Source organism: Cricetulus griseus, chromosome 7 (assembly GCF_003668045.3).
Source record: "Cricetulus griseus strain 17A/GY chromosome 7, alternate assembly CriGri-PICRH-1.0, whole genome shotgun sequence".
In the NCBI taxonomy this organism is placed as follows: Eukaryota; Metazoa; Chordata; class Mammalia; order Rodentia; family Cricetidae; genus Cricetulus; species Cricetulus griseus.
In genome coordinates this window covers 110,626,401-110,654,192 of record NC_048600.1, presented here as the reverse complement: position 1 = coordinate 110,654,192, position 27,792 = coordinate 110,626,401, and the positions used below count along the sequence as shown (strand labels likewise).

Here is a 27,792-nt window from a genome sequence, read left to right as displayed (position 1 = left end):
CTTCAAAGGCTTGCCTCTCTGCCAGCCAGGCCCCACAGACTTCAAAATAGTGCTTGAGTGGGTTCGGGACCACGAGATCAAGATATGAGCCTGTGAGAGACAGTTTAGATTCAAACCATAAACCAGGCACAGTGGCACACATCTGTAATCCCCAGCACTCAGGAGGCTGAGACAGGAGGATTGCCATGAGTTTGAGACCAGCTCGGTCTATGCTGCGAGTTCCAGGCCAGCCAGGGTTATACAGTGAGACCCTGACTAAAACAAAACAACAAAAACCAAAACTTTACTCCAATGTGGATCTCTCCCCTCCCCCTTCTCCATGCAATTAGATTCATACAAATCACAACTCTATGGAGAAGTTTCACAATTACTGCTTTGTGCAGTGTTTTGGGTTTTTTTTTTTTCCTTTGTTTTTGTTTCTCAAGAGAGTTTCTCTGTGTAGACCAGACTGGCTTCAAACTCAGAGATCTGCCTGCTTCTGTCTCCCTACTTCTGGGATTAAAGGCGTGCACCACCACCTCATGGCTGAATTCTCAGTTTTTCTTATCTAGAAGTATCTACGTTTGACCATCTCATCTCTAGAGTCTATTGTTGTCTGCAGAGGTTACCCTGTGAGGAGGGGGTTCCACCCCCACCCCTACTCTGTGTCAACCTCACTCCATGTGTCTTCTCCCTGACTCGGTAGCTTATGAACAGGGTGACCTTGGAAAGATACATCCTGCCCCATGCCTCAGTTTTCCAGAAAGGATGTAATGATGGCGCTGAGCTGAGGGCTGGAGGTGGAATTTAAGGCAAAGCTCTCAAGATGGATTCTCAAACCCTCAGAGATATTGGTTCTGAGCCCCCAGAGACAACGGTTCTGAGCTCTAAGGGCAGCTAGAGAGCCATGATTGACACACATGATTGAAAAAATGGGCAAGTCCCATGCTGTCCTTTGGCAATGCTTCGGGGACTGAGGTGCCTATGGTGACAGCTAAGTCTCTTGCCTGTGGCCACTCTGAAGGTTTGAGAAACAAGGAGCCTCTTCAAGTGTTGCAGAGTGGGTGCCTGGAGGCCTCTTGCTGATGTAGGAACATACCACCTGCTCTGTGTGCCTGCCTCTGCTCATACCAGTCTCTTAGGATGCAAAAACCACCAGAGAAGAGATTTCCCCCACCCTGCCACTCAGCATAGCTGCTCTCCTCGCAAGGATGTGGACCGCACCGGTCTGCATCCCAGTGCTGATATGTCCGTCTCCACATCCAAAACAAGTGAGACGCTGGTTCATGCCCAAGAAAGGCCATTTATTTCCAAGATATAGACTGCACTTTAAGACAGGACTTCAGAAGCAGGAATCTTAGTTATGGCCTAGAGAGGGACACGTGGGAGGAGCCATGCAGACATAGGGGGCTTTATCCAACACTGTTACAACACTTTTTAAAATGAGCAAAACATCTTTAAAAATCCTTATAAATTCTTTATAATATGTTACACATTAGAGACAATATTTACAGTAAAAGGGAGAGGAGGGAGAGAGACTTTACAGCAAATCTTTGCATAAACCAAGGAGACTGAAGGACTTTGGGTGCAGGGCTGGCATCCCCAGCGGGGCTTCCCTGGAATGAGTGAGGGAGGTTGAGGCAGGACTGGTACTCCAAGGTTTATTTACAGCGTGGGGGAAGGGGAGCTGGGTCCCACCCACCCTTCAGGAGCAGCCCAGCTGAGACCCTTCTTGACTGTTCTCTGGAAGGAGAAGGGGGTCTGCATGCTCAAGTGTGGGAGCAGGGTCAAAGGGAGGGAGGCGCCAGCTGCAGGGTGTCCTGGACACTCCAAAACTGGGGAGCAGACAGGTCCACAGGTCAAAGGGCTTAGAGGGGTGACTCAGAGGTGGCAAAGGGTGTGAGGAGTGACTTGGTAGTGGTGGGGTTCAGGCCTGCCTCTGGAGGTGGCCTCAACCCAGCCTGGGGCCCTGCCAAGCTTGGGGTTAAGGTGCCTGTGTACACCAAAGGCAGGGCTTTGGCTTGGGGACAGGTGGGGAAATGAAGGGGTTGGGTCAGAAGTTGCTACTGGAAACACCTTTGCACAGTGACTACATACACTCACACACACACAAGCCCAGCCCCCTCTCCCATGGACACCAACCCTACACATCTGCGCCCCTCCTTGGCTAGGAGCTAATGGAGGTGGGAGGGCAGAGGGCAGCTGCAAACACCAGCCTGTATCTTTCCTTCAATTCGAAACCTGGGCGCTCCACCCACACTCCATTGTCAACAGGAGTCCCCAAGTGGACTCACAGAAATGAGCCACTCAGCCCTTTATCCAAGGGACGTGAATCCCAGCAGCCCCTTCCCTCTCCAGAGGACTCCCGCTTCCATTCTCCTCTGCCCATCCCACCCAACTCCAGCCCGCGGCACCAGCACCGCCCTTCCTCCCCATCTGACCCCCGGACAGGGTGTCACAGACACTGGTGGAGGCGGGCGGCAGTCGAGCGGCGAGGGGGGAGGCCCTGTAGGTTCCCCAGGTCCCCCGATGGCAGCGAGGCAGCGGATGAAGCCCGTGCCTTGGTGGACTCCAGGCTGCTGAGACCTGAGTCCTTGTTGTCACTGTGCGGTCGAGCGCCCGTGGGCTCCGGGGCGCCCCCTCCGCCCAGCTCCTTCCACTCGTTGAAATTGAGGTCGGTCAGCGGGCTCTGCACCACCACCGTGTGGCGGCGCCAGCTGCTCCGGCGCCGCCGGGTCTCGGGCGACAGCGGGCGCCGAAGCCGCACCGCCAGCATGTCGTCGGCGGTGCCACGGAGACGCAGCCGCAGGGCTTCCACGCGCGACGGTCGTGACCCGAGCGCCGGGGCAGCCGCCGGGGGCCGAAGCGACTCCTGGCTGCTGGACGACGCCGAGCTCGGGGGCTCGGGACCGCGGGGACCCGCCCGGGCCGTGCCGGCGCCCGGACTCTCTCCATCCGCGCGGCTGCGAGACAGGCGACGGCGCGCCAGCGTGTCACACGGCATAAGGTGGTGTGAGCTGAAGGACGGCCGGCGGGACAGGCGCCCCCCGGGGCCCGCGCCGCCCTCCGTGTCCGTCTCCACGTGGCTCAGCTCGCTGCGCTCGTCGTCCGCCTCGTCGCCTCGCCTCGCGCGCGCGCCGCCCGCCGGTGCCCGAGCACACGCTGCGGTCCATGGTGGACAGGGTGGAGTAGCCCGAGACGATGGAGCGCGTGTCCGCCGCAGGCCGCTCCTCGGGTGCCGTCGGGGGGCTGAGGCGACCAGGGGCCTCCACGGCTGCGGGGTCCGGCAGCTGCTCCTCGGGTGGCTCCTGCGTCCCCGCCGCGGCCTTGTGTGCCTCCTGCTCGGAGTCATCATCGGTGCTGCTGCCCAGGCCCCGCGCCTCGCGCCGCTTTTTCCGTTTGCGGTTGACCGCAGAGATGAAGGAGATCGCCAGCATCTCCCGGGCGTAAGGCTCTTTCTTGGGGACCCACGAACCCTGTGCCAGGAGACAATGAAGGTAAGGAAGGACTCATCACGTTGCACATTCCTGCTCCCCACCCCATACATACCATGGCATCCAATCACCATGTCCAAACAAGCAAGTCCCCCCACCGGCAGGTGAGAAGGTTCCCACCCACTCGGTGCCTGCCGGAGTATCACCATCACCCAAGGATCACCACCGCGTGTTCCTATCTGTAACTCAGCATCCTCTCTGATCTGGGAGCTGAGGAGGGTCTTCTCCAGCCACTTTCAGACAAAATTCTTCAGCAGTACTACTGACAGTCCTCGACAGTGTGTCGGGTACTGGATCCCCCGACCCGGTTGTAAATGCTAATGCTTCGTGCTGGTCTCTCCTTGGCTACAAGAACCTACGGTTCTCACTCTCCACCCACAGCACTTGAAAAGCCTTCCTCTCCAGGGCACCACCCTGGTCACTTCTTTTCACCGGCCAAACCCCAGTCCTAGATCAATTCACTGACTTCTATGTAGCTCTGGCTGACCTCACTCTCTACACCAGGCTGACTTTGAACTCAGAGATCTCCATGCCTCTGCCTCCCCAGTGCTGGGATTAAGGGCGTGCGCCACCACACCCAGCTTCCAACTCTAGATTTCTTTCTTTTCCTTTTTTTCATATTTATTTTAGGGGTGTGTGTGTGTGTGTGTGTGTGTCTGTGTGTGTGTGTGTGTGTGTATGGGTCTGTATGGGTGTGTGAAGTTGAGTGCAGGTGCCCGAGGAGGCCAGAGGCTTGGGAGCCTCCTGAAGCTGGACCTGTCCATGTTATTATTATTTAAAAATAATCTGGAAAGACCCCACAATATGGGTCTTTCCAGATTATTTTTAAAATGTATTTTAGATTTTTTTTTTGCACGTGTTTGAGTGTTTTGCCTGTGTGTATGTATGTGCACCATACTCATGCCTATTGCTGTGGGGGTCAGAAAAAGGCATTGGATCCCCAGATCTGAAGTAACAGTCATGTGAGCTGCCATGTGGGTGCTGGGAACCGAATCTAGGTCCTCTGCTCTTAACCACTGAGCCATCCCTCCAGCTCCCCACCCTTCCCACTCCAGCACTGGTTTCTTCAGATGCGACATGCTCAGAAAGAGCACCCCCAAGGGCTTAGTGGTAGCTGCTGATGTGATTTTAAACACAAACATCGGTGGCAACAAGAGGCAGCGCTGAGAACTGAATTTAGGATCAAAACTGGGTCCCCAAGGCATTCGATGAGGAAAGAGGAGACACCTGATGATCCCCACCCCTCCATGACGGAGACCATACCCAAACTTGTAATCGCTTGAGCTGAGCATTGCCTTTCCCGTCTATGCAGTGACAATGGTGCAGAGCCCAGGGGCCTTGTAAAGATGGCATGGAGTGGGCGTGAGTGGGTGACTGCAAGTGTGAACCCATTCTTTAGTCACGGAGTAACTCACTAGACTCTTGGATGTCCAAGTCAGTCTCCACGCACACTTTCTGAAAAGCACACTGTGTGTGTTCAAGGCTCTGTGGCTAAGCTGAAGCCTCCAGAGGAGCGGACAGGCTGACACGGGGATCAAGGAGGCCCAAATCTGGGGAAGCTGGAATCCCACAGCTGGGAGGCATTAGGGAGGTGTCTACTGCAGACAGGTGTGGCCATAGAGGATAATGAGGAGGACTTTTGTCTAGGGGCTCTTACAGAGGACATGGCTGTCTGACACTGAGCTGGCTGAGCAGAGCAGCTTTCTGAGGCCTCCTCAACCTACTTTAGACTTTGACTCAGTTGAGGCCCTCATGACCCCACCACCAGGGGCTTGAGGCTTGCCGTCTGTTTCCATCTCGTTGTTACCCCTTAAGGTACCTTCTCCTGTCTCTGGGGTTGGGATGGGGGATGCGGGGAGCCTCAGTCCCATCTTTTCTCACACAAGCCTCCCTCTACCCACAGGGCTTTGCAGTTTTGCTCTGATGTCTCAGCTGGGCTCTCATGTCTGTTCATGCATTTCCCCTTTCCTCACAGCGATCTGGCTTGTAAACTACACCCAGCTTCTGCTTCCACCGTGTTCAGTACCCTACCGGCTAGTGCTCATTAACACAACACTAGAATTCATTCCAAGACAGGCCCTGTGTGGATAGGAACCTATCTGCTTATCTGTTTTACTTCTTGAAGTGTGTGGCTGTGACTTCATGTGTGTGACATCTCCTCTCTCTCTCTCTCTCTCTCTCTCTCTCTCTCTCTCTCTCTGTGTGTGTGTGTGTGTGTGTGTGTGTGTGTGCATGCGCCTGTGTCTATAAGGTGACTTGTGGAGACCAGAAAACAGTGTAGGTCCTGGGACCCAGAGTTACTAGTGGTTGTGAGCTAACCAATGTGGGGACTGGGAACTGAACACAGGTCTTCTGGAGGAGCAGTAAGTAGTCTTAACCACTGAGCCATCTCTCTCGTGTCCCTCACCATTCAGTACAGTGATGCCATGTAAAGGAGGTTCAGCTGGGGTCTGTGGCATGATTCAATGTGTATTCTGTTGTCTAGAGACACTGGCAGCCTCAAGTGTTGGTGAATGCCGTTGTCATACATTGAGTTGAGTATTCCTGCCTCTTCTACCTCCTGGGAGACATTTTGGAGAAGTGATAGTAGGGTTTTTGTGTGTGTATGTTTCTATCTTTATCTATCTATTTTTCTTTTCTTTCTCTCTCTCTTTTGGTTTTTCAAGACAGGGTTGCTCTGTGTAGCTTTGTAGACCAGGCTGGCCTCTCATTCACAGAGATCCACCTGTCACTGCCTCCTAAGTGTTGGGATCAAAGGCGTGCGCCACCACTGCCCGGCATGTGTTTATTTTTTAAGATTTATTTTTTACTTTATGTATATATGTGAGAGCATGCATATGCGTTCAACATGAGTGCAATGCCCAAAGAGGACATCAGATCTCCTGGGACTAGAGTTACAGGCAAATGAGTTACCCCCCATGTGAGCTGCCCTGTGGGTTCTGGGAACCAAACCCAGGTCCTTTGCAAGAGCAGCCAGCACTTCTAATCTCTGAGATATCTCTCTCTCCAACCCCTGCGGTATGTAAGCAATTAAATAACATTATTTTTAGATTTGTTTTTATTTTTGTGCATGTCTGTGTGTGCCTGTGTGTGTTACTGTGTGTGCCCTGTGTGTGTGTGCTTATATGTGCATGCATGCATGCAGGGGCCTGGAGGACACAAGAGGGTGCTAGATGCCCTGGAGCTAGAGTTATTGATGGTGTGAGCCACCAAATGTGGGGTGCTGGGAACTGAACTCGGGTTCTCTGCAAGAGCAGTTCCTGCTCAACAGCTGAGCCATCCCTCCCTCTAGCCCCTAAGTATACGTTAAATAAATATTTAAATAGTAGACAAATTTAGTTGTGGATCACTTCCTAGTGAGGATGAATTCTAAGAAACATGTGTGAACATCATGGTGTGTAGTTACATAAACTTGACAGTATTAACCTTCCACACGTGTAAGGCTGTATGGGACCACTTTCATATATTACCCACTGCTGACTAAACTGTCATTGTTCCTGTGTTAGTGTCTGTGTGGTCTGTACTCATGCCCCTGTGTTAGCAGTGTCTGTGTGGCTGTAGATATATTTGTGTCATCCTTAGCACTGGCAATTTGTGCCATCTCTTTATTCTGTCAGTCTGGCTAGAAGTTTATCAATTTTATTGATTTCCGCCCCCACCTCCAGAAACAGCTTGTAGTTTCATTTATTTTTCTTAATTGTTTTCAATTTCATTGATTTCTCACTCATCTTATTATTTCCTTACTTTTACTATGTTAAGTGTTCCCATACAGCCCTCTTTTTGCTTGTTTGTTTGGTTGGTTGGTTGGTTTTGAGACAGGATCTTGCTAAGTAGCCCTGGCTAACCTGGACCTCAGTGTGTACTCCAGGCTGTCTCCCAAATGTTGGAATTATAGGCATGAGCCACCATACTCAGCTTTCCCTAGAAACCTTAACACATATTTATCACAGCAGACATATTTGCTATTATTTTCATTTTACATAGAAGGAAGCTGCAATCCAGAAAGATTACCCCAATATCCTAAAACTAAGTGGCAAAGCCAGGTCTCAGACTCAGGATTTTCTGCCTTCAGAGTCAGTTCTAATGATGCAGGCCTCTCAGCTACCCAACTGAAGAAGGCCAGCCCTTCTTCTGTATCAGATGCCTCTCCAAGCACAACCAAGGTTAACATCTCAGCTTCCCCTCGACACTCAGTGTTTCCCACCTTCCTTCTCGAAGAGTCTCACTACCTTTCTAATCCTCTTGACCAAAAACCAAAGTGGGTTGCCTTGTCCAGGCAGAATGCATTTAGGACACCTTGGCACTACTAACCTTGGACTTGGCTGAACTACAGGTGGTGGAATCTGTTGACAAAATAAATAAATAAATGTTAGAGCAGGAAGGCTAAGCTGGGGTCACATTAATGCATTTTCCTTGCCTCAAAGGTGCAGAGATGAAGCTGTTCTCCCCAGGCCCTAGCAGTGCCATTGGTTCTGAGAGCATTTTCTATGGGATGACCCAGAGCGTAAGATGATGTTAGCCTTTAAGAGGCAGGAAGTGACAACAGGCTGTGGGCCCCTGAGTCTTCACTTGCCCAGGGTTAAGGACAAAGGAGGCTTTTCTTTGGGCCTGGCTCCTCTCCCCATCCCCCTCCTGCCCCGTGACTCTGAAGCACTGGAGAGAAAATGCCAGTATCAGATGCAGTCCACAGAAGTCACAATGGTGCACACAGCACATCACAGATACTCTGAAGAGCATGGAGACCACACAGTGCAGAGAGGTGTGCCCCACCCCCACCCCACGAGAAGGAAAAGGGACCCCATTAAGTGACCACGTAGAGCAGAAATGAGGTGGATAAGACACAGGGGCAGTGGACTGGTGATAGAGCCAACATCAACCTGCCCTTAAGGGGCAAGGTCCCTTTTACAGCCAGTCAAAACCGGTACAGCTGTGTCTCCAGAATGGAGAAGGAACCAGATAACAAGACCTGGTAGTGTCCTCCCCACGGCTGGAGAAGGAACAGGTTGGTTCACAGGCCTGGGATAGCGAGCAGGTGCAGTTAATCCACACACTCTCTTTCTCTTGGCAGGCAGGTTAGAGGCCCCTCCCCAGCCCCCTCCCCCTGCAAATGGTGAGAAGAGCAAGAATGGCCGACCACACTCAACACACATAGGGCAGGCGGCAGCAGGTGATTAGAAGAGACAGGGGGCTTCCCTTTTCCACCCCACCCCCAAGCCGCATCTCATGACTACTGCTGTTGCAGGGCCCCCTCCCTTTGGGACAAGAACTGGGCATGCCAGGCAGTGTAGCCAGACATAGGAGAAAAGGGTCATTCACTTAAAGGGCCTCAGCACAGAAGCCACCCTTCCTCTGGAACAGGGCTTCCAGGATGAGTGTCCAGGGCCTGAACTGAGGTAGGGGTTGTCATTTAGAATAGCATCTAGGAGTGATATCACTGGTCCCAGGAGAGGCTGGGTCCACAGACAAGCTTCCCTCGTCTTGGTCGACCTGAAGTACTTGTTCTGCACATGGAAGGCCACAGAGCTGGGGGCTGGGAAGGGCAGCCATTTGGTGGCAGGGCAAGGGAACACAAGGATAGGAGGAGGCAGGATGGGGCCACGGGCCAGTCGTGGACCAGCACTGCCAACTGCTATGTCAGCTGGGGACATGTCTAGTACTTATGCCTGCCCAGCCTTCTTATAATCACCCGCCACTGTTAGTGACCGAGGCCGCGACACCGCACTATACCCTTTAAATCTCCAACAGGTCCGCTGGAGGAGGAGGGCGGGAGAAGAAGAGGGAAGGGGGGACAGAGGAGGTGGCAGAGATTGAGGAGAGAAGAGGGACAGGGCACAGGGAGAGAAGGAAGAGAGATTATAAGGAGGAATGCACCCGGAAGAACACGGCCAGCTGTGAGGATCCAGAGAGACCAGTGAAGATGGCCGAACACAGCCCTGCCCACTCCTGGGGATGCTCAACACACAGCTGCATTTTTCCCAGAGAGGGAGAAAGGCCACTATGGCCTTCTTGGGGTGCTGCCAGGCCAGGATCTTATGGGGGGGGAGGGAAGATAAACATCTGGCCAAGCATCTGGGACCCTCTGGAAGGCAGAACCACCACCCCCGTCTCTCCCCTCCCAGGTCCCTGCACTTACCTGAGCCTGGATCACTGGGGGGCACTGTCCTGCCAATGTTGGGCAGGAGGTACTCAATGTTGGGCACAGATTGTGGCTCCTTGTCATCAACAGGAGTCTGCAAACAGGGGAGGGGGTCAGCCAGCAGCCTCCCGATGGCCAGCCCTCAGGCTCCTCAGAATGTGGTGGCCTGGTGACAGGATTCAGTCTCCTCCAAGGGTGGGGCTGGCTCCTCAATGGGAAGTGCTGTCAGGTGTCACCCCACCAGGACGGAACTCTGAAGGCTCTCTCAGCTGAGAACAGGGCCTTGTCTCTCCCATCAGACTGGACTATCCTACATGCTAAATACTGGGCTTCTCAGGGTTTGACTGTGTCTCCCCATCAGATTGGCACTTCTGAAGGGAAGGGCTATGCCTCCCCCATCAGACTACAGGTGCCTTGGGTCAAGGATCCTCCTTTGTTTCAATCTTTTTGTTTTGTATTTTTATTTATTTATTTTTGGTTTTTCGAGACAGGGTTTCTCTGTGTAGCTTTGGAGCCTATCCTGGCACTCGCTCTGGAGACCAGGCTGGCCTTGAACTCACAGAGATCTGCCTGCTTCTGACTTCCAAGTGCTGGGATTAAAGGCGTGCGCCACCACTGCCCAGCTGCCTCTTTTATTTTTAAAGCAATGTTTTTGTTTTGTTTTTAAAGATTTTATTTATTATGTATACAGTCTTCTGTCTGCACGCCAGCAGAGGGCACCAGATCTCATTCAAGGTGGTTTTGAGCCACCATGTGGTTGCCTGGAATTGAACTCAGGCCCTCTGGAAGAGCAGTCAGTGCTCTTAACCGCTGAGCCATCTCTCCAGCCCCAGCCTCTTTTATTTTTAATTATGTGTGATTATTTGTGAAAGAGTGGAGTGCCCATGGAGAGCAGGGGCGGGGCATTAGGAGTTGGAGGTGCTTGTGAGAGCTGAATGTGGCCGCTGGCCATCTCTCCACTACCACATCCCCTTGAATCCTGCTGCACACACACCCCCTTCCAGGACAGGTGGGTCACCTCAGACCATACCCACCCACCCTCTCATCACTTACTCTCTCTCCTTTGTCCTCATCATCACTGAAGAACCAGTCTGACTGTAGAAGAGACAAAAGACACGGGTGAAATTAGCATGGGAAGACTGTAGACAAGGCTTCCTGAACCTCACAGTCCCAAGGATGACTCCTCCTCTGAGAGGGTTCAACACCGTAGCTATGAGAAACCCTTAGGGGGAGACAAAGTGGGACCACCATGTGAGAGAGAAACAGATCAGGGCTAGGGAGAGCCCACCACAAGCAGGTGACAGGTTTTTCACAAACTGGTCCTGGGTGCCTCACTGTGGTGTATGTCTCCAGAGCCAGCCAGGAGGCCTGGGCGGCAGCACCCTCTAGTGGACAGTAGGTGCACTGACGGTGAGAGGTGCCAGATAGTAGCTGGAGCTGAGCCTGTTGGGCAGTGTTTCCCACCATCCATCCCTGGCTCCACACTGACACCTGGGGCGTCACACTCTATCCAGTGAAGGAAATACCTGGAAATACCTTCAGGGATAGACAGGCAAGAGTGTTCTCATAAATGCCAAATACAGAGCCTGGTGGCTCATGATGTAAGGGAGCCTAGGGCTAGAGAATTGAGTTCAAGGGCAGCCCAGGCTACACTGTGAATGCCAGTCCAGCCTAGCTACAGAAGAAGTCCTTGTCAAACAAAACAAAACAGGTTAAAAGATAAAGAAAAAAAAACCTGCATCTGAGAATTCAGAGGTTCAGACCACTTACAAATGACCAAATTACATGGGACTTCCAGTGCTGCTGGAAGAAAGCCAGTAACGTTTCCTATCTGTGCTGAAAGAATACCACAAGGGAGACAGAGGCAGGAGGATTGCACAAGTTTGAGGCTAGCCTAGTCAAGCCAACTAGGGCTACATGAGACCTTGTCTCAGAAAAAAAAATGTAAATGTAGCCAGACTGGCCTTGAACCCCTGATCCCCCTGCCTCTCTCTACCTCCCAAGGGCGGGGATTATAGGTGTGAACCACCACACCTGGCTCTAAGATATTTTAAGGACAATTGGGGGCTCTGTAGTCCTTGGGGCATAAGAATGAAGACTGAAGCTTAGATCCCAGCACCGGTATAAAAAGGCAGGCATGGTGATACAAGCTTTAAACTCCAGCACCGGAGAGCAAAGACAGGTGGATTAGGCTTTGCTGAGCAGCCAGCCTGGCTGACACAGTGAGCTCTGGGTTCTGTGAGAGCCTTATTAATAATAATACGGAGAGTGACAGAGGAAGATACGGGATGTCTGTCAACTTCGGGTCTCCAGATGTGCACACACAGGCAAGTGCATCAGCACACACAGATAACAACTCATAGACCTGCAGGAAACTAGGAAAATATAAGCAGGGGCTACAGAGATGGCTCAGGGGCTAAGAGCACTAGCTGCTCTTAGAGGACCCAAGTTTGCACCCACATGGCAGCTCACAATCCACTGTAACCACAGTTCCAGAAAATCTTGTGCCCTCTTCTGGCCTCTGCAGGCACTGCAACACACACGGGTACACATGCATGCAGGTAAATATCCATACACATAAAATATTAAAATATATATGCAAAAGTATCGATTCCTTTAGCAACTCAATAGACAAATTTTAACTAGTGAACATTGAACCTTGCCCTCAATCATATACTCTTCTACAACATACACAAATAATTGGAAGGTCAGCCAATTATTTGTCAGCGTGGTGGCACACGCCTTTAATCCTAGCACTTGGGAGGCAGAGGCAGGTGGATCTCTGTGAGTTCGAGACCAGCCTGGTCTACAAGAGGTAGTTCTAGGACAGCCTTCAAAGCCACAGAGAAACCCTGTCTCAAAAAATCAAAACAAAAAACAAAAACAAAAAAAACAAGCGAACAAATAATTGGAAAGTCAAGCCTACTCGGGGCCACCACTGGATTTTGACCTCTCTTCAGAGTCTACACTGCACAATCCATGTCCTCCACTCACAATGGAGTAAAATGAAAGCCAGTGATAATTTTACAAGAGCTAAAGCCCCTTCCAGACTTCACACATGGAGAAACATGTGGCAGTACACAGAGCAACATCACAGCAACAGCGTTACACAGGAAAATCCAGGGAAGAGAAACTCTTGACATCCTTCAGTCCAAATGGAATTTAGACATATTCATGATAGAAATTAGTGGTAAAGTGGACTCGAGGAGAAAAGGTTTCTCTCTTCAGAAGATGTTGAGAGTAGGCAAGGACAAACCACAGAGTAGAAAAACACATTTGCAAAGAGACATCCAATAAAGACCTCATGCAAAATACACAAAGAGCTCTTAGAACTCAAAACAGGAAAACAAACAAAAATTGGCCAAAGACATGGACATCCCACCAAAGATGACAAAGCAGTATAGGAGGGTTGGGGCTGTGGCTCGGTGGTGACGCCCTTGTCTAGCATGTGTGAGTGTGGGTTCAATGCCCACTAGCCAAACATATGAATGAGGCCCTACATCATACGTCATCTAGGACATGCAAATTAAACAAACACACTACCACCATGCATTCAATGACCTTGACAACACCAATACTAACAAGAACTGGGACAAGGCTGGGTGTGGTGGGGAGGCTGAGGCAGGTGGATCTCTGTGAGTTCTGGGAGGCTATGGAGTTCAAGACCAGACAGAGCTCCACATTACATAAGACCTTGTATCAAGGGAAAAAAGGGAAGAATGGAAATAATTGACTTTCAGCTTTCATTCATTGCTGGGACAGATGGCAGACCACTCTGGAGTGTACTCATGGTTGTTTACAAAGCTAACTACACTCTTCATGTGACCTGGCAGGTGTGCTCATGTGTGCTAACCCAAGGGACGGAAAGCTTCCATACACAGATGGCCATAGAGCTGTCTGGAGCAGCTTTGTTTATAATGGCTAAGACTTGAGGGCAACTGAGCTGTTTGCTGTGGTCTGGACAAGTCCCTCAAGGGCCCATGCATTAAAGGCTTGGTCCCAGGTGCTCTACTGGAAGGCACTTTAGGAGCTGCGGTGTTGTGGGCATACCCCTGAAGGGGAGGGTGGGACCCAGTCTACCATTCTCCCTCTTCCTCTTTGCTCTATGGCTAATCAGGTGAGCAGTTTCACTCCTCCCCTCTCCAGCACTGCACTGTGGTACCTCGCCAGAGGCCAAAGGCAGCCAGAGACCCACACGAACCAGAAACCTCAGAACCGTGAGCAAAAATGAACTTTTCTCTCAACAAGTCAATTATCTCTGATATTTCCCTACAATGACCAAGAGCTAACTAATAATCCTTTAGCAGAGGAAACTACTATCACCATCTAGCCAATGGGATTTTATACAGTATCAGAGCCAGGGATGGTGGTACACGCATATAATCTCAGCACTTGGGAGGCAGAGGCAGGAAGACTGATTCAAGTTCTAGGGCAATCATCAAGATCTTGTTTCAAAAGCAAACAAGCAAAACAGCAAAAAGAAAAGAGCTACAGAGTCACGAAATGCCTGGAGGTGACTACCTTGCACCCTACTAGTGGGCTTCCATATAAACTGGTATTCACATTGCATGACTCCAGCTACACAACAGGGTGGAAAAGGCAGACTGTGGGTACAGTCACTGGGTTGTGAAGGGGAAGATGAAGGCAAAGTACACAGGATGGCTAGGGCTGGGCCAATGATTCATATGCTATCACCATGAGGGAGGGAGGGACCCACATCTGGCACATCTGCCAGGCCCGCAGGAGTGAACTCCAGTGTCAGCTGGGAATGCCAGCAGATGGCGGAGTTGAGCTGTCAGAGGCTTGGTGGTTCTGGGTATGGAGCCCAGGGCTATGCATCGTCTGATCAGTTCTCCATCATGACAGAGGTTGGCCTTCCAGGATGTGGATAATGGGGAAGGAAGGGCTCACGTGGAGAGGTCAGAGGTATTTCTGTGTCTTCTGATTAATTTTGCTAGAATCTAAAACTCTCTGAAAATGTTAAGAAAAAAAATGAACTTGCTAAGAGGTAAAGTGAGAGGCTGGAGAGGTGCCTCAGAGGTTAAGAGCACTGGCTGCTCTTCCAGAGGTCCTGAGTTCAATTCCCAGCAACCACATGATGGCTCACAACCATCTGTAATGAAATCTGGTGCCCTCTTCCCTCTTCTGAGATGCAGGCAAATGTGCAAGTAGAACATTGTATACATAATAAATAAATAAAATCTTTTTTTTAAAAAAAGCACTGACTGTTCTTCTAGAGAACCTGAGTTCAATTCTCAGCACCCACATGGAAGCTCACAACTGTCCATAACACCCTCACACAGGCAAAACACCAATGCACATAAAAAATAAATTTCTAAAAAATTAGAGAGAGTTAAAGGGAGCTCAGAAAGTTGTGGCCTTGCATCCAATTGTCAACAAATAGAGACAACTGAAACAGATGAGCTGAGAACTCACTTATGGAGCTAAGGGGTAAAAAACAGAGACTCTGAAGATGCACAAGGTAAGAACAATCTTCAACTGAGCAAAATAAAATGCAAAGTAAAAAGATACTGAATTTTTGTTGTAGTGGCTGAGACAGGGTCTTACAACATAGCCCAGGCTGTCTTCAAAGTCACAGAAATCTTCCTGCCTCAGCCACTGAAGGTGTGGGATACAGATACGAACCACCAAACCATACTGAAAGTTGTTTAAAACCATGCTTTGCAAAAAGAGATACATAAGGGCTGGAGAGATGGCTCAGGGGTTAAGAGCACTGGCTGCTCTTCCAGAGGACCTGAGTTCAATTCCCAGCATCCATATGGTGGCTCACAAGCATCCCTTACAAGATCTGGTGCCCTCTTCTGGTGTACAGATATACATGGAAGCAGAACGTTGTATACATAATAAAATCTTTAAAAAAAAAAGAATTAAGGTAGTAATTACATCTGTTTGTTCCTTAAAGAAAAAAAAGAGAGAGAGAGATACATAAATCTTTGACATTGTGATCACGACAAATGAAGATGGGACTGGAGAGAAGATGGGCTTGGTGGTTAAGAGCACTGGTTGCTCTTCCAGAGGACCTGAGTTTCATTCCCAGCACCCACACGACAATTAACAACCACCTGTAACTCATCCAACACCCTCTGCAGACATGTGCACAGACAAAATTCAGGTATTATATACGTATAAAATGATATACATATAAAATAAAAATAAACATCAGAAAACAAACAACTGAGTTATGCTGGGATGAAGCTCTGTTGGAGTACTTGTTTAACATGGTGAAACCCTGGGTTTGAGCTCCAGAATAAACCAGTTCAAAATCATCTTGAGCTACTTAAGCTGGAGGCTAGCCTGCTTATGGGAGACAAAGTCTCAAAATGCAGAAGTCCCAGCAACCTCAGGAAGCCTGAGAACAAGGAGCAGTACCAGTCAGGGAGGCTGAATTTGACCCCCAGTCCCAGGGTGAGAACCCCAAAGGCAGCTGTAGAAAGCGAGAGAGTTAGCTGTTAGAGGTAGATGCAGGCAGATCTCTGAGTTCAAGGCCAGCCTAGTCTACAAGATGAGTTCGAGGACAGCCAGGGCTACACAGAGAAACCCTGTCTTGAAAAACAAACAAACAGCTGGGTCTGAAAAGTGAAAGTGGGGGCTGCTGGAGGCTCAGCTCAGGCAAGAAGCAGACAACCCCACCCTGGGTGGGAGCAGATCCTAGGAGCTGAGAGTAGCCCTAAGCCTCAGATTCATGAGTGAATGGTCTCTGCAGCTATCGATCTGAGTTCACTGCTGCAGAACCGGGAAAACTCACACCCTCCAGAGGTTTGCTTCACCCCTGTAGCTCCATCCCTCTATCCGGGAGAGTTTCACGGAGGAAGCCTTAAAGGGTGGAAGACAGTCCTCCACCAATGCAGATCTCTGTATCAGTTACTTCCCATACCCCCAGAACATCTGGGAGACCCCTACCCTAGAGGTCTCAAGAAGGCTAGAAAAATCTGCCCATCCCACAGGCGGCAAAGCTGAGTGTGGCCATAGGGGTCTCTGGCACACACAGAGGGAGGTCACTAAGCAAAGAGATGCTCTGGCACGAGCTTGTCCAACACAGAGCTGATGCCAATACAAGCCCTTGCAAAGGGGGTTGACCACAGGGTCAACAAACACCTCCTGCCCAGTGCAGAGAATTGGCAAAATCCAAGTTTTGGGGTAAGCTAGGGAGTGCTCAGCACCTCAGTTTATTTTTTCCCCTTTTGTGCATCCCACCAGAGTCCTCATCACCCTCTCTTTTTAAAAACAAACAAGCAGAACAAAAAAAATCAAAACACAAAATAAAGTAAAAACACTACCAAAAAACATAGAAGGAAAACAGAACAAAAGGGGAAAAAAAAGGACAAAGAAAGATCACTCATAAGAAAAAATGTGCAATCAAAATTAGAAGAATGTATGAAAAGGAATAAAAGATAAAAGCATAAGTTTTAAACACAATGAAGGATGAACACTGCCAAAAGTGTATAAGAGAAGGGGCAGACAGACAGCAGCACTCTGGCTACTGCCCAGCTCACCGCTCCCTTGCAATGCGCTCAGCAATCTGTTCTCATGCTCAAACAAAAAGACACCTTGCCTGAAATAAATGTTGGAAGAGGGCTCAGGGCAGTGGCTTTGAGAGAACAAAGCAAGAGAGTCACTGTAAGCTTGAGGCCAACCTAGTCTGTGTGACCAGAGCTACACAGCAAGACTCTGGTTTTTTGTTTGTTTGTTTGGTTGATTGGTTGGTTTTGGTTTATTGAGACAGGGTTTCTTTGTGTAGCCCTGGCTGTCCTGGAACTCACCATAGACCAGCCTTGCTTGGAACTCAGAGATCCACCTGCCTCTGCCTCCCAAATGCTGGGATTAAAGGTGTGCGCCACCAACGCCTGGCTTCTAGCAAGGTTTGACAATGTTGCTTTTACAGTAGTTTGTTTTCTCTTCTCTGAGTGGTACTGGGGATTGAGCCCTCAAGAGTAGGCTGCTCAACAGGCAGATCTTCAAAGGACACAGCAAGTGACATCCAAACTACAATACAGAAAGAAGCCAAGAAACATGGAGAACCTGCCAACAGGCTCTCCCAAATCAGAGGTTCTGAAAAAGAGCTGGAGAGATGGCTCTGGTTGAGGGCACTGGCTGCTCCTGCAGAGGATCCGGGTTTAGTTCCCAGCACCCACATGGCTCACACCTCTATAGTTCTAGTTCCAGAAGCTCCCATACCCTCTGCAGGCACTTGGTGCACATATATGCAGGCAAAACATATACATTACATGTATGTGTATATGCATACATATATACGAATGAGATAATGTAATAGTAAATTCTAGCTGAAGATTTCAAAAGCTTACTAGTAAAAATAATGATTGACAAAGGACGAATAACAGACAGATGTAGGATCTGGTGTAGAAATGTCAGCAAAACAAGCCCTTCCCTCCCCAGATTGGTGATGGTGTTTCAGCACAGCTACTGACTAAAGCAGAGGACAGGTGGACACAATACAACAGTCTAACAATAGAGAAAAAAAAAAAAAAAAAACATGAGCATGACCACAACGGCCATCAAGAGACCATACCGAACAAGAGACCATACCGAAGCAGTCACAGGATAGAGGGAGCTCAGATTAAAACTAAGGGCATCCAGACTCTATTCCTTGAATATAGCAGGACAACTGCCAGATCCAGAGACGTGGCCATCCAAAGAGAACCCCAAACAATCTCGAAGAATCTCTTCAAGGCAGATTACAGGCAAGGTGTAAAAAGAAAAAGAAACAATACTATACACTGTAAGGGGAAATGTGGACTCATCTACAAACACAAATCCATCAGAAATACACGAACGCTCTTGCCAGCTAGCCAGAGCCAAAAAAGCAAGGAACTATGCAAGCCAAGCCTGGGAAGTAGGGGAATAACTGCCAGCTGGGATCCAGCAGCTATGGTCTGACACTGACAGGAAACTAGGACCATTTCAAGATGATGACAGCAGCTCTTGACAAACGAAGCCAGCACAGCAGAAGCAGCTGGCTGGAGTCCTCCACATGGAGGGACAAGAAAGCCTCGATCTTGAGAACAAACCAAAGAGTAAACCTCCTGAAGAAGAAGAGATAGACAGTGATAGAAGAAGAGAGACAGAAGAAGAGACAGTATAGCAACAAACCCGAAGAATCCTCATACTACTGGGGAGAAAAGGATAACGAATAACTCAAGCTGCCAAATGACAGGAATTAGTAAATACCACTCAGTTACGGCTTTTCATGTAAATGATATCAACCCATCAATAAAGAGACACAGACTAGCTGGCTGGATTAAAAAAAAAAAAAAAAAAAAAAAAGATCCAGTTATCTGTTTCCAAGAAACACACTTCATCAGAAAAGATTACCACAGACGGAGTCAAAGGATGGAAGTCATTCTAGCAAGCAATGGGAGCTGAAAACACACTGGTGTAGCAATTCTAGTAAACACTAAGTAAACGACAAAACAGAATTAGAAGAGATGGAGAAGGAGCTACAAATAGTGAAAGGAACAGGCTGGGTATATGACGCGGTTGGCAGTGTGCTTACCCAAAACACACAAGGCTCTGAATTCATTTTCCAGCATGGAAAAAAAGTTAATAATAAAAATTATTAGAGCTGAGGACATAGTTCAGTTGATAGGGTGCTTGCCTAGCATCCATGAGGCCTTGGGTTTCATTTCCAGCACCACAAAAACCAGACATGTAGTACACATGGAGGTTCAGTGTCATCTTGGTTATATAGTGAATTTGAGGGGCAGCAATACGTGGCATACATGCAGGCATAACCCCCCCACACACACACAAAAAAAAAACCCAACCCTTTTTTAATTGAAAAAGATGGTCTAGCCCGGGGGTAGTGGTGCACACCTTTAATCCCAGCATTTAGGAGGCAGAGGCAGGCAGATCTCTGTGAGTTGGAGGCCAGTCTGGTCTACAGAGCAAGTTCCAGGACAGCCAGGGCTACATAGAGAAAGTAAAGAAAACAATTTTCAGCAATAATATTTCATTAAAAAAAAAGAGGGTGCCGGCAAGGTGGCTCAGTTGGTTAAGTTGCTTGCTATGCTGGCCTAGTAACCAGAGCTCAATCTATGGAACCTACATAAAGAGGGAAAGAAAGAACTGATGTTACAAAGTCACCCCCTGACTCCACACGTGCACAACAGCACATGCTCTCACACAGAGACACAGATACAAACACACACTAACAATAATAGTAATTTTTTTCTAAATTAGAAGGATCTCAAATAATCATCTAATAGTATGCCTCAAGATCTTATACAAACAAGAATAAGTCAAACACCAAGCAGTAGATACTAACAAATAATACAGATTATAGAAAATCGAATGAAGCAGAGACTGAAAGAACAAAGGCATCCGTCAAATAAAAAGCTGGTTCTTTGAAAAGAAAAATTAGCCTGGTATGGAGGCACACACCTGGAATCCCAGCTCATGACTGATCACCTCAATAGATGTAGAGAAGGCCTCTAACAAAGTTCAAAATCCTTCATGACCAAAGCATGGTACAAACTAGGAATAGAAAGAAATATATCAGCACAGTAAGTCCATATGTGACAAACATAGAGCCAACATTATACTGAGAAAAAAAAATGGAGCTTTTCCAATACAATCAGGAATGCAAAGAAGGGGCCATTTTCGCCATTCTCATTCAATATAGAGGTTGAAGCTTTCACTAAAGCAGTAAGAGAAAGAAATGAAGGGGTACAAACATGATGAAGACATCAAAAAGAATTCCTATTTACAGACAATATAAAAGTCCCAAAAGATCCCACCAGAAAACTCTTGGATCCAATGAACACTTCTAGCAAATAACAAAATCAACAGACAAGAATCAATAGCCATTCTATATATCAGGAATCACCTTGCTGAGAAGAAACCATGAAAAAAAAAAATCCATTCACAACAGCAAACAAACAAAACAAAAAGAAAACCAAAACATCAAAAAAAAAAAAAATCAACAACCCTAGGAAGGCCAGTGAGAAGGTTCAGAAGGTAAGCCACCAAGGCTGCAGCCCGAGTACAATCCCGGGGACCCACTTGGTGGCAGGAGAAGGCCAACCTCTGCAAGCATTCTTCTAACCTGTACACGAATGCAGTGACATACATGCCATCTCCTGCCCCAACACACACAAGAAACAGTGAATGAATGGATAGATAAATAAACGAAAAAAATCTGGAGGAAAATACCCTAGCAATTGGAGCCAGTGAGATGGCTCAGTGGGCATAGGTGATGGTTGCCAAGCCAAACAACCTGGGTCCAACCCCCAGTCCCACATGGTGGAAAAAGAGAACAGATTCCTTCAAGTTGTGCTCTGACTTCTATACACATATGCTGTGGCACACAACTGTGGCACATATGTGCCTATGTGCACACACACACACACAAATTATTTAATTAATCATCTTTAAAACTCTAGGAATAAACCCAACCAAGCAGGTGAAAGATCTCTACAATAAAAATGGCAAAAACCTGCAGAAAGGTCCTGGATATACTAGGAGATATCAAAAGTCCTCTTGTGCTGATAAGCTGGCCGAATTAATACCACAAAAACGCATGGATTACCAAAAGCTGTGTATAAATGCAATACAATCACCATCCAAATTCCAATGCTATTCTTCAAAGAACTAGAAAGAAAACAGTAAATATAAAATTCATATGCAAGTACGAAAGACTCCAAATAGCCAAAGCAATCCTAAATAACAAAGAGTAATGTTGGATACATCACAATGCCTGATCTCAAACTATACTACAGAGCCCTAGTAACAAAACAGACCAATGCAACAGAAGGAGAGGAGCCAAGACGGGCAATGTGCATACCTATAATCCCAGCATTCGAGAAGTAGAGGCCGGAGGATTAGGAAGTCAAGGCCAGTCTCAAAAAAAGAAAGAAGAAGAAAGAAGGAGGAGGAGGAGAAAGAAGGAGACGGAGGAGAGAAGGGGAGGAGAGGAGGAGGCTGAGAGGAAACAGAGCAACAGTGCTATCCAGGATGTGGGGGAGGAGGAACGCTTACTCACTGCTGGTGGGGATATAAATTGGCGCAGTTACTACAGAAGTCAGTGTGGAGGTTCCTCAAAAACACTCAAAAATACTTGTATAGCCATGTTTACCAATGCATTTTTTCATGATAGCTAAGAAAGGAACCAGCTCGGATGTCCACTAAAAGATGAATGTATAACAAAAATGTAATACACACATAATGGAATTATATTTAGTCATAAGGAAAACCAGCATCTTGACATCTACCAGAAGATGGATAGAACCATAGATCTTCTTTATGCTTGTTGCTTTGTTTTTGTTTTTTGAAACAGGGTTTCTCTGTGTAACAACTCTGGCTGTCCTGGAACTCACTCTGTAGACCAGGGTGGCTTGAACTCAGAAATCTGCCTGCCTCTGCCTCCCCATGTGCACACATGCATGCGCTCACACATGTGCGTGAATACACACACACACACACACACACACACACACACACACACACACACACACGCACACACCATGAAAATAGAAAGGGACCATGTTTGGGAAGAAAGAGATCTTAAGGGATGGGGAGCTAGGAAAAGGGAGAGAGTAATGGAGCACTTGGGGCATGAGAGCAGAAAAGAGAGACAACAGGACAGAGGAAGGAGACCAGCAGGATGGGGTGGGGCTCGTGAGATGACTAAGTGGGGAAAGATACTGTGCAAGCCTGGTGAGTTCAATCCCCAGGACCTGCACAAAGTAGAAGAGAACCAACTCCAGAGCTGTCCTGTGATGTCCACACACACATGGAGTGTGTGCCCCCCCACTGCTAACAACAAATAGAAGGGGTGTAAGGAGGATGGGGGGCAGTGGGGAAGCAGGCTGAGCGATAACACATACATATGAAAATGCCATTATGAAACCCATTACTTTTTATACTACCTTAAAATTTTAAAGAGAATTACAGAAGGAAAGTGGGGAATAACTATACATACAAAATATAGACAATTAGAGTAGCACACACACGCCTTTAATCCCAGCACTGCAGAGGCAGAGGCAGAGGCAGAGGCAGAGGCAGAGGAGGCAGAGGCAGAGGCAGAGGCAGAGCAGAGGCAGAGGCAGAGGCAGAGGCAGAGGCAGAGGCAGAGGCAGAGGCAGAGGCAGGCAGAGGCAGAGGCAGAGGCAGAGGCAGAGGCAGAGGCAGAGGCAGAGGCAGGCAGATCTCTGTAAGTTTGAGTCAGCTTGATCTGACTTCTAGGCTAGGATTATATAGTGAGATCCTACCTCAAAATAAACACACACAATATATATATAAAAATAAATACGTATGTAATATATATTTATATATATTTCTAGAAAGAGACCAAAATTCACATAAAGAAAAACAAAAATACTTGACTAAAGACCATTTAATTTGCTTAAGTAATTGTTCAAGCATACAGTGTCCCAAGTCTAGTCCTTTCGCTGTATTGAATTTTCCCTAACAGCCTAAGGAACGTATAACATGTAATGTGTCACTACAAATAGCTACAAAATGTAGAACGGGGGGGGGGGGGGGGCGGGGAACTGCCAATGCAATTGGGAGTTGCAAATAGGCCTCGCCCTATCACTAAGGCTGCTCTCAAACTCTATGAAGTCCAGGCTGGCCTTGAATTTGCTCCTCCTGTCCAGCACAGGCCTATTTCCTATTGTGTGGCATTGAAGGTTAGGGACCAGTAGTGGTGTCAAATATGCCCCAACACACAGGAGGGATCAATCAGGACTGTGGCTCAGTTTGAGAACACTGGCCTAGCACACCCAAGGCCCTGGGCGCCATCCCTAACACAGGAAAAAGATAAAAGTGTCAGGGTCCCATGTGCTGAATAAATGACTAAGTCTTCCACCATGGGCTCTGAATGCCAGCTGACCCGGGGGACACAACAGGGCTGTGGGTGACTTCCACCATGCACCTGGGTCTGTGCTCCTCTGCTCCACAGCAGTCTTGTTCACACTTCTCTTCCCACCCTTTACCTCATGAAATCTGATCTGGATGCCTGGGGATCCCCTCCTGCTGGCTGCCCTAGCCTTCCCTTTGTGACAGGAACCCCTGTTGGAAGCATTTTGAGTGAAATCCCAGGAGGAGTTAATGTTACCACTAATTCCCATGGTCACTGTCTGGCCAGGGCTGACAGCTCTACAGCCTACCCCTATCTGGGCCCTGCTGCTCCTGTAGAGTCCTCTTGGACTCTTAGGTGGGTGGCCTAAGGGGGCTGCACAGGATGGAGCCTACTCAGTGTTAAAGATATCCCCAGGCCTGGGAGGCTGAGAAGGGAAGGTCACAGCGCAATTTTTTGTCAGGAGTGAATCTCTGGGTGGAAAAGCCCAGCTGCCTCACTTCATTCAGCGAGTCACTCATGGCTGACTCATTCGCTTAGCAAACAGAACGTTCACCATGCATACCTTAGGCTAGTCACTGAGACAGACAGGTGTGCACATACACGCACATGCACACGTGCACACACGCACACACACACACTGAGGCACAGACACTGCCTATGAGAAAACTGACTTGCTGAGGGCCTGCTTTCTCTCTAAAGGCTGTTTGCTGTTCCAACTCTGGTGTTGATCTCAGGGTTCCAGCAACTTCTCCAGAAACCACACAGCCAGAAGCCCCCCTTGTGGGAGCCTCTGGGGACCCCAGTGCTCGAGAACAAAACCCTTTCAGGCCAGCCAGCAGTTTTAGTATCTGGGGACCAGTCCCATTAAACAGGCAACAGAGTCAGCAGGGTCCAAGCTTACGGCTGCCTCATTCCCAGGCCGGAAGCGCCTCTGGGCAATCAGCCCTGGCCAGAAGGTGTGAGGTGATAGGGAGTGGAGCACAGGTTTGGGAACACAGACTTGTTTGAAATCTAGAGATGCTATTTTTTGGTGTGTGACCTTCTGCAAGTCATCACCTCTCTGAGCCCTGATTTCATCTGTAAAGTGAGGGGTAACAGGGTTCCCTTTCTGGACCAATGGCTAACTCTACTTCTTCTACAGAAGAGGACTCTGGGTCCACACTCTGTGGCTGTCACAGGTCGGTAAGAAGAGAATCTTTTGACTCATTAAATCATCCCTGAGCCCCCAAACTGCCTTTTGGGTGGGCTTCAGAGGATAACGGTTTCTATCGTCCTCTGCTGGCCACTATGATTTCATCCTTCCTAGACAAAACCAAGAACCTACCAGAGAAGTTCTCAACCAATGGGTCACGACCCTTACACAGGGGTCACCTAAGACCATCAGAAAACACACATATTTACATTATGATTCATAATCGTAGCAAAATTGAAGTTATGAAGTAGCAACAGAAACAATTTTATGGTTGGGGTTACCACAACATGAGGAGCTCTACTAAAGAACAGTGACATTAGGAAGGTTGAGACCACTGATCTGGCAGAATACAGGGGCTCCTTGGACCCTCTGGGAGTCAGAAGGGAGGCATTAGAGCACCGTGGAGGGTGTGGCCTTGGTCCCTGCTCCATGCCCCATACCATCTGTGCCCCCTGACACAAGGGCCTGTGGGTGTTGGAGCCCAGACCTCCTGACACCCAAATCACACACATGTATGCCCAGTTCTGCCGGCCACCTCTACTGGAACAACTTACTGAGGACCCTCTGCAGCCAGTCTCCAGCCCCCGGTACTACCCCTGCTCCTCCCTGACTCGTCTTTCAGTTTTGTTCCTCTGCTAAGGACTTGGAAGCATTGCTGATTTGCCATAATGGCCACCTGTCATTGCTGAAGGCTATGTGTCCCCCTATCCTCTTGGGCTGCAGGTGCTGTTGCAAGCATCTTGGGGCCCCCATGCTGGGAGGAGCAGAGCCTGGTCTTGGGCTTTCAGGATGTAAACACACAATGGGCACTTACATGCTGAATCAGTGTCTCCACGATTTTGTAGCGGTCTGGCATGTGGGTCACCATGTCTGTCATGTTGTCTTCAGATGTCCTTACCAACGTTGGCCCGAACACCAGAGCCAGATTCCGGGGCTCCATCTGCGTTGGTGAGGGAAAGTCCGAGGATCATTGCTTTGAGCATGACCTCCAGTACCCGTCACTCTTCCTTCACTCCAGGTCAACTGAGAGCACCATTCCCAACCCTGATATAACCTGAGATTAGGGGATGAACATCCCACATGGGCCCAGAGAGGTTTGCTAAGTAAAGTACAAGCCAGATGCTTAGCCTCTCTCATTTCTAGGCCTGGCAGCCATGATCAGTGCCCACCTCACACACCATCCAGGGTAGCCCTAGAGTTAGTGATAGCAGTGGAGATTCTGGTGAGAGACAGGTTAGAGATTCTAGGGTAGTCTAGAATCCCGCCATTCCTCTCTTTTTCTCCACTGCAGAACCAAAAGACAGAAAGAACTGGATGAGAAGGTGTAAAGCGGAGGGACTAGAGCTGGATCAGAGGACAGATGCCACCCTGCATGGGAGAGTGTGGCTCTTGGCCCCTACAGAGCCCTCAGCAACTCAGCCACTGGCTCTATGCGGGAATGGTGCTGGCCCAGCTTCAGGCTGGGGCCCTGGCCCAGTGTGGTAGGAACAGAATAGCCTGAGGAAGAGGGAGGGCTCACATCATGCTGAGGGAGCACGAACTCTGTGCAGCCAGTGCGTCCCAGACTCCACCAGGGAGCTACACACACCTTGTTTTTCTCGGAATGATCAGCAATGGTCTTGAGATGGCCCACGAGGAATTTAAGCGTTTCATAGTAGTGTCCTGGGAGATCCCGGATCTAGGGCACAGGAGGAGGGAAAAGGGATCAGGCTATAGCGATCTCCAATCCAGCCTCTACCATGCTCCAAAGAGATTCCCACTGCCCCACCACAGGGATCTGGAATCCACCTTCCAACCCCTTTCCCTGGTGCAGATGGGGAAACTGAGGCTATCAGTAGAAAAGGACTTGTCTGAAGTCTCTGGGGGATGGCACCAGGCTGCCCCTCCTGCCTGACAGGGCTTCTGTCCTCACCAACTTCCGCAGGGTCTTCATCCTCTCCCTGGAGTCTTCTATCCGATTGGCCTCGATGAAGTCATTGTATTTGTCTAGAACACAGGAGAGATCCTCAGAGGTGGGAGGCAGCCACTTCTCCACTCTCGGGAGCTGAGAGTCCCAGCCAGGAGGGGAGGGCACTGCTGCTTCCCGAGTTGCCATGCTGGAAGACTAGCGCTTTTCCTTGATCCTTGCAAAGGTCTCCACCCCTGTCTTCAGGTCAAGATCTCAAAGCTCAGTAGGTAAGAAAAAAGGAGGCGGGCCTTCAAGCACCTCACCTGCCTCAGCAGTCCCCAGCTCCCAAAGATGCCCCAGGAACTTTAATACTGAAGGTAATTAAGCCCTTTCCCCCATGATCCTTGGGGCTGCAGCCTCCATCAGGTTAACTTGGATAGAACCTTCAGCAAATAGGAATTTAGCATGGCCAGGCCCTCAGTACCATCCCCAATACCATCAAAGCAGAAAACACAGTTCACCCAGATGAGCCATGTACAAGGACTGCCAAGGGGGACATGGCTCAGTGGGGGAAGTGCTTGCTGTACCAGCATGAGGACCAGGATTTTTGATCCACAGCACCATATAAAAAGCTTACTGTGATGGGGGTGGAGACATGGTTCAGAGGTTAAGAGCACTGGCTGTCCTTCCAGAGGTTCTGAGTTCAATTCCCAGCAACCACACAGCAGCTCACAACTGTCTATAATGGGATCTGATGCCCTCTTCTGTGTGTAGGCATGTATACAGACAAAGCACCCATATTCATAAAATATAAATCTTAAAAAAAAAAAAAAAGCTGGGTGGTGGTGGCACATGTCTTTAATCTCAGCACTAGGGAGGCAGAGGCAAGCGGGCCTCTGTGAATTTGAGACCAGCCTCAGCCTCAGCTTCATCTACACAGCAAGTTCCAAGAAGGCCAGGGCTACACAGAAAGAACCTGTCATCCACCCCGAAGAAGAAGAAGAAGAAGAAGAAGAAGAAGAAGAAGAAGAAGAAGAAGAAGAAGAAGAAGAAGAAGAAGAAGAAGAAGAAGAAGAAGAAGAAGAAGAAGAAGCAGCTTACTGCAGCAGCCTGCCTTGTCACTCCTGTACTGGGAGAGGGGATAGGAGGATCCCTGGAGTTCACTGGCTATTCAGTCTAGCCAACTGGCAAACCCCAGACTCAGTGAGAGACCATGTCTCTGGAGGACACCAGATGTCAACCACTGGCTTTTGAAGATGTACA

The 27,792-nt window shown here is 48.8% G+C and overlaps 1 protein-coding gene across 1 annotated transcript in view; it reads right to left on the bottom strand.

Moving 5' to 3' along the window:
• Window positions 1-1,259: 1,259 nt before the first annotated feature.
• The window catches only part of Arhgap23 (Rho GTPase activating protein 23), an 85,945-nt gene continuing 59,412 nt past the window's right edge, over window positions 1,260-27,792 (bottom strand). Inside the window, 8 exon segments of the mRNA XM_035447489.1 lie at window positions 1,260-3,115; window positions 3,117-3,455; window positions 7,785-7,816; window positions 9,607-9,703; window positions 10,663-10,704; window positions 25,456-25,581; window positions 26,230-26,319; window positions 26,554-26,627. Coding sequence (XP_035303380.1) covers window positions 2,435-3,115; window positions 3,117-3,455; window positions 7,785-7,816; window positions 9,607-9,703; window positions 10,663-10,704; window positions 25,456-25,581; window positions 26,230-26,319; window positions 26,554-26,627 — 1,481 coding nt within the window. The 3' untranslated portion in view covers window positions 1,260-2,434.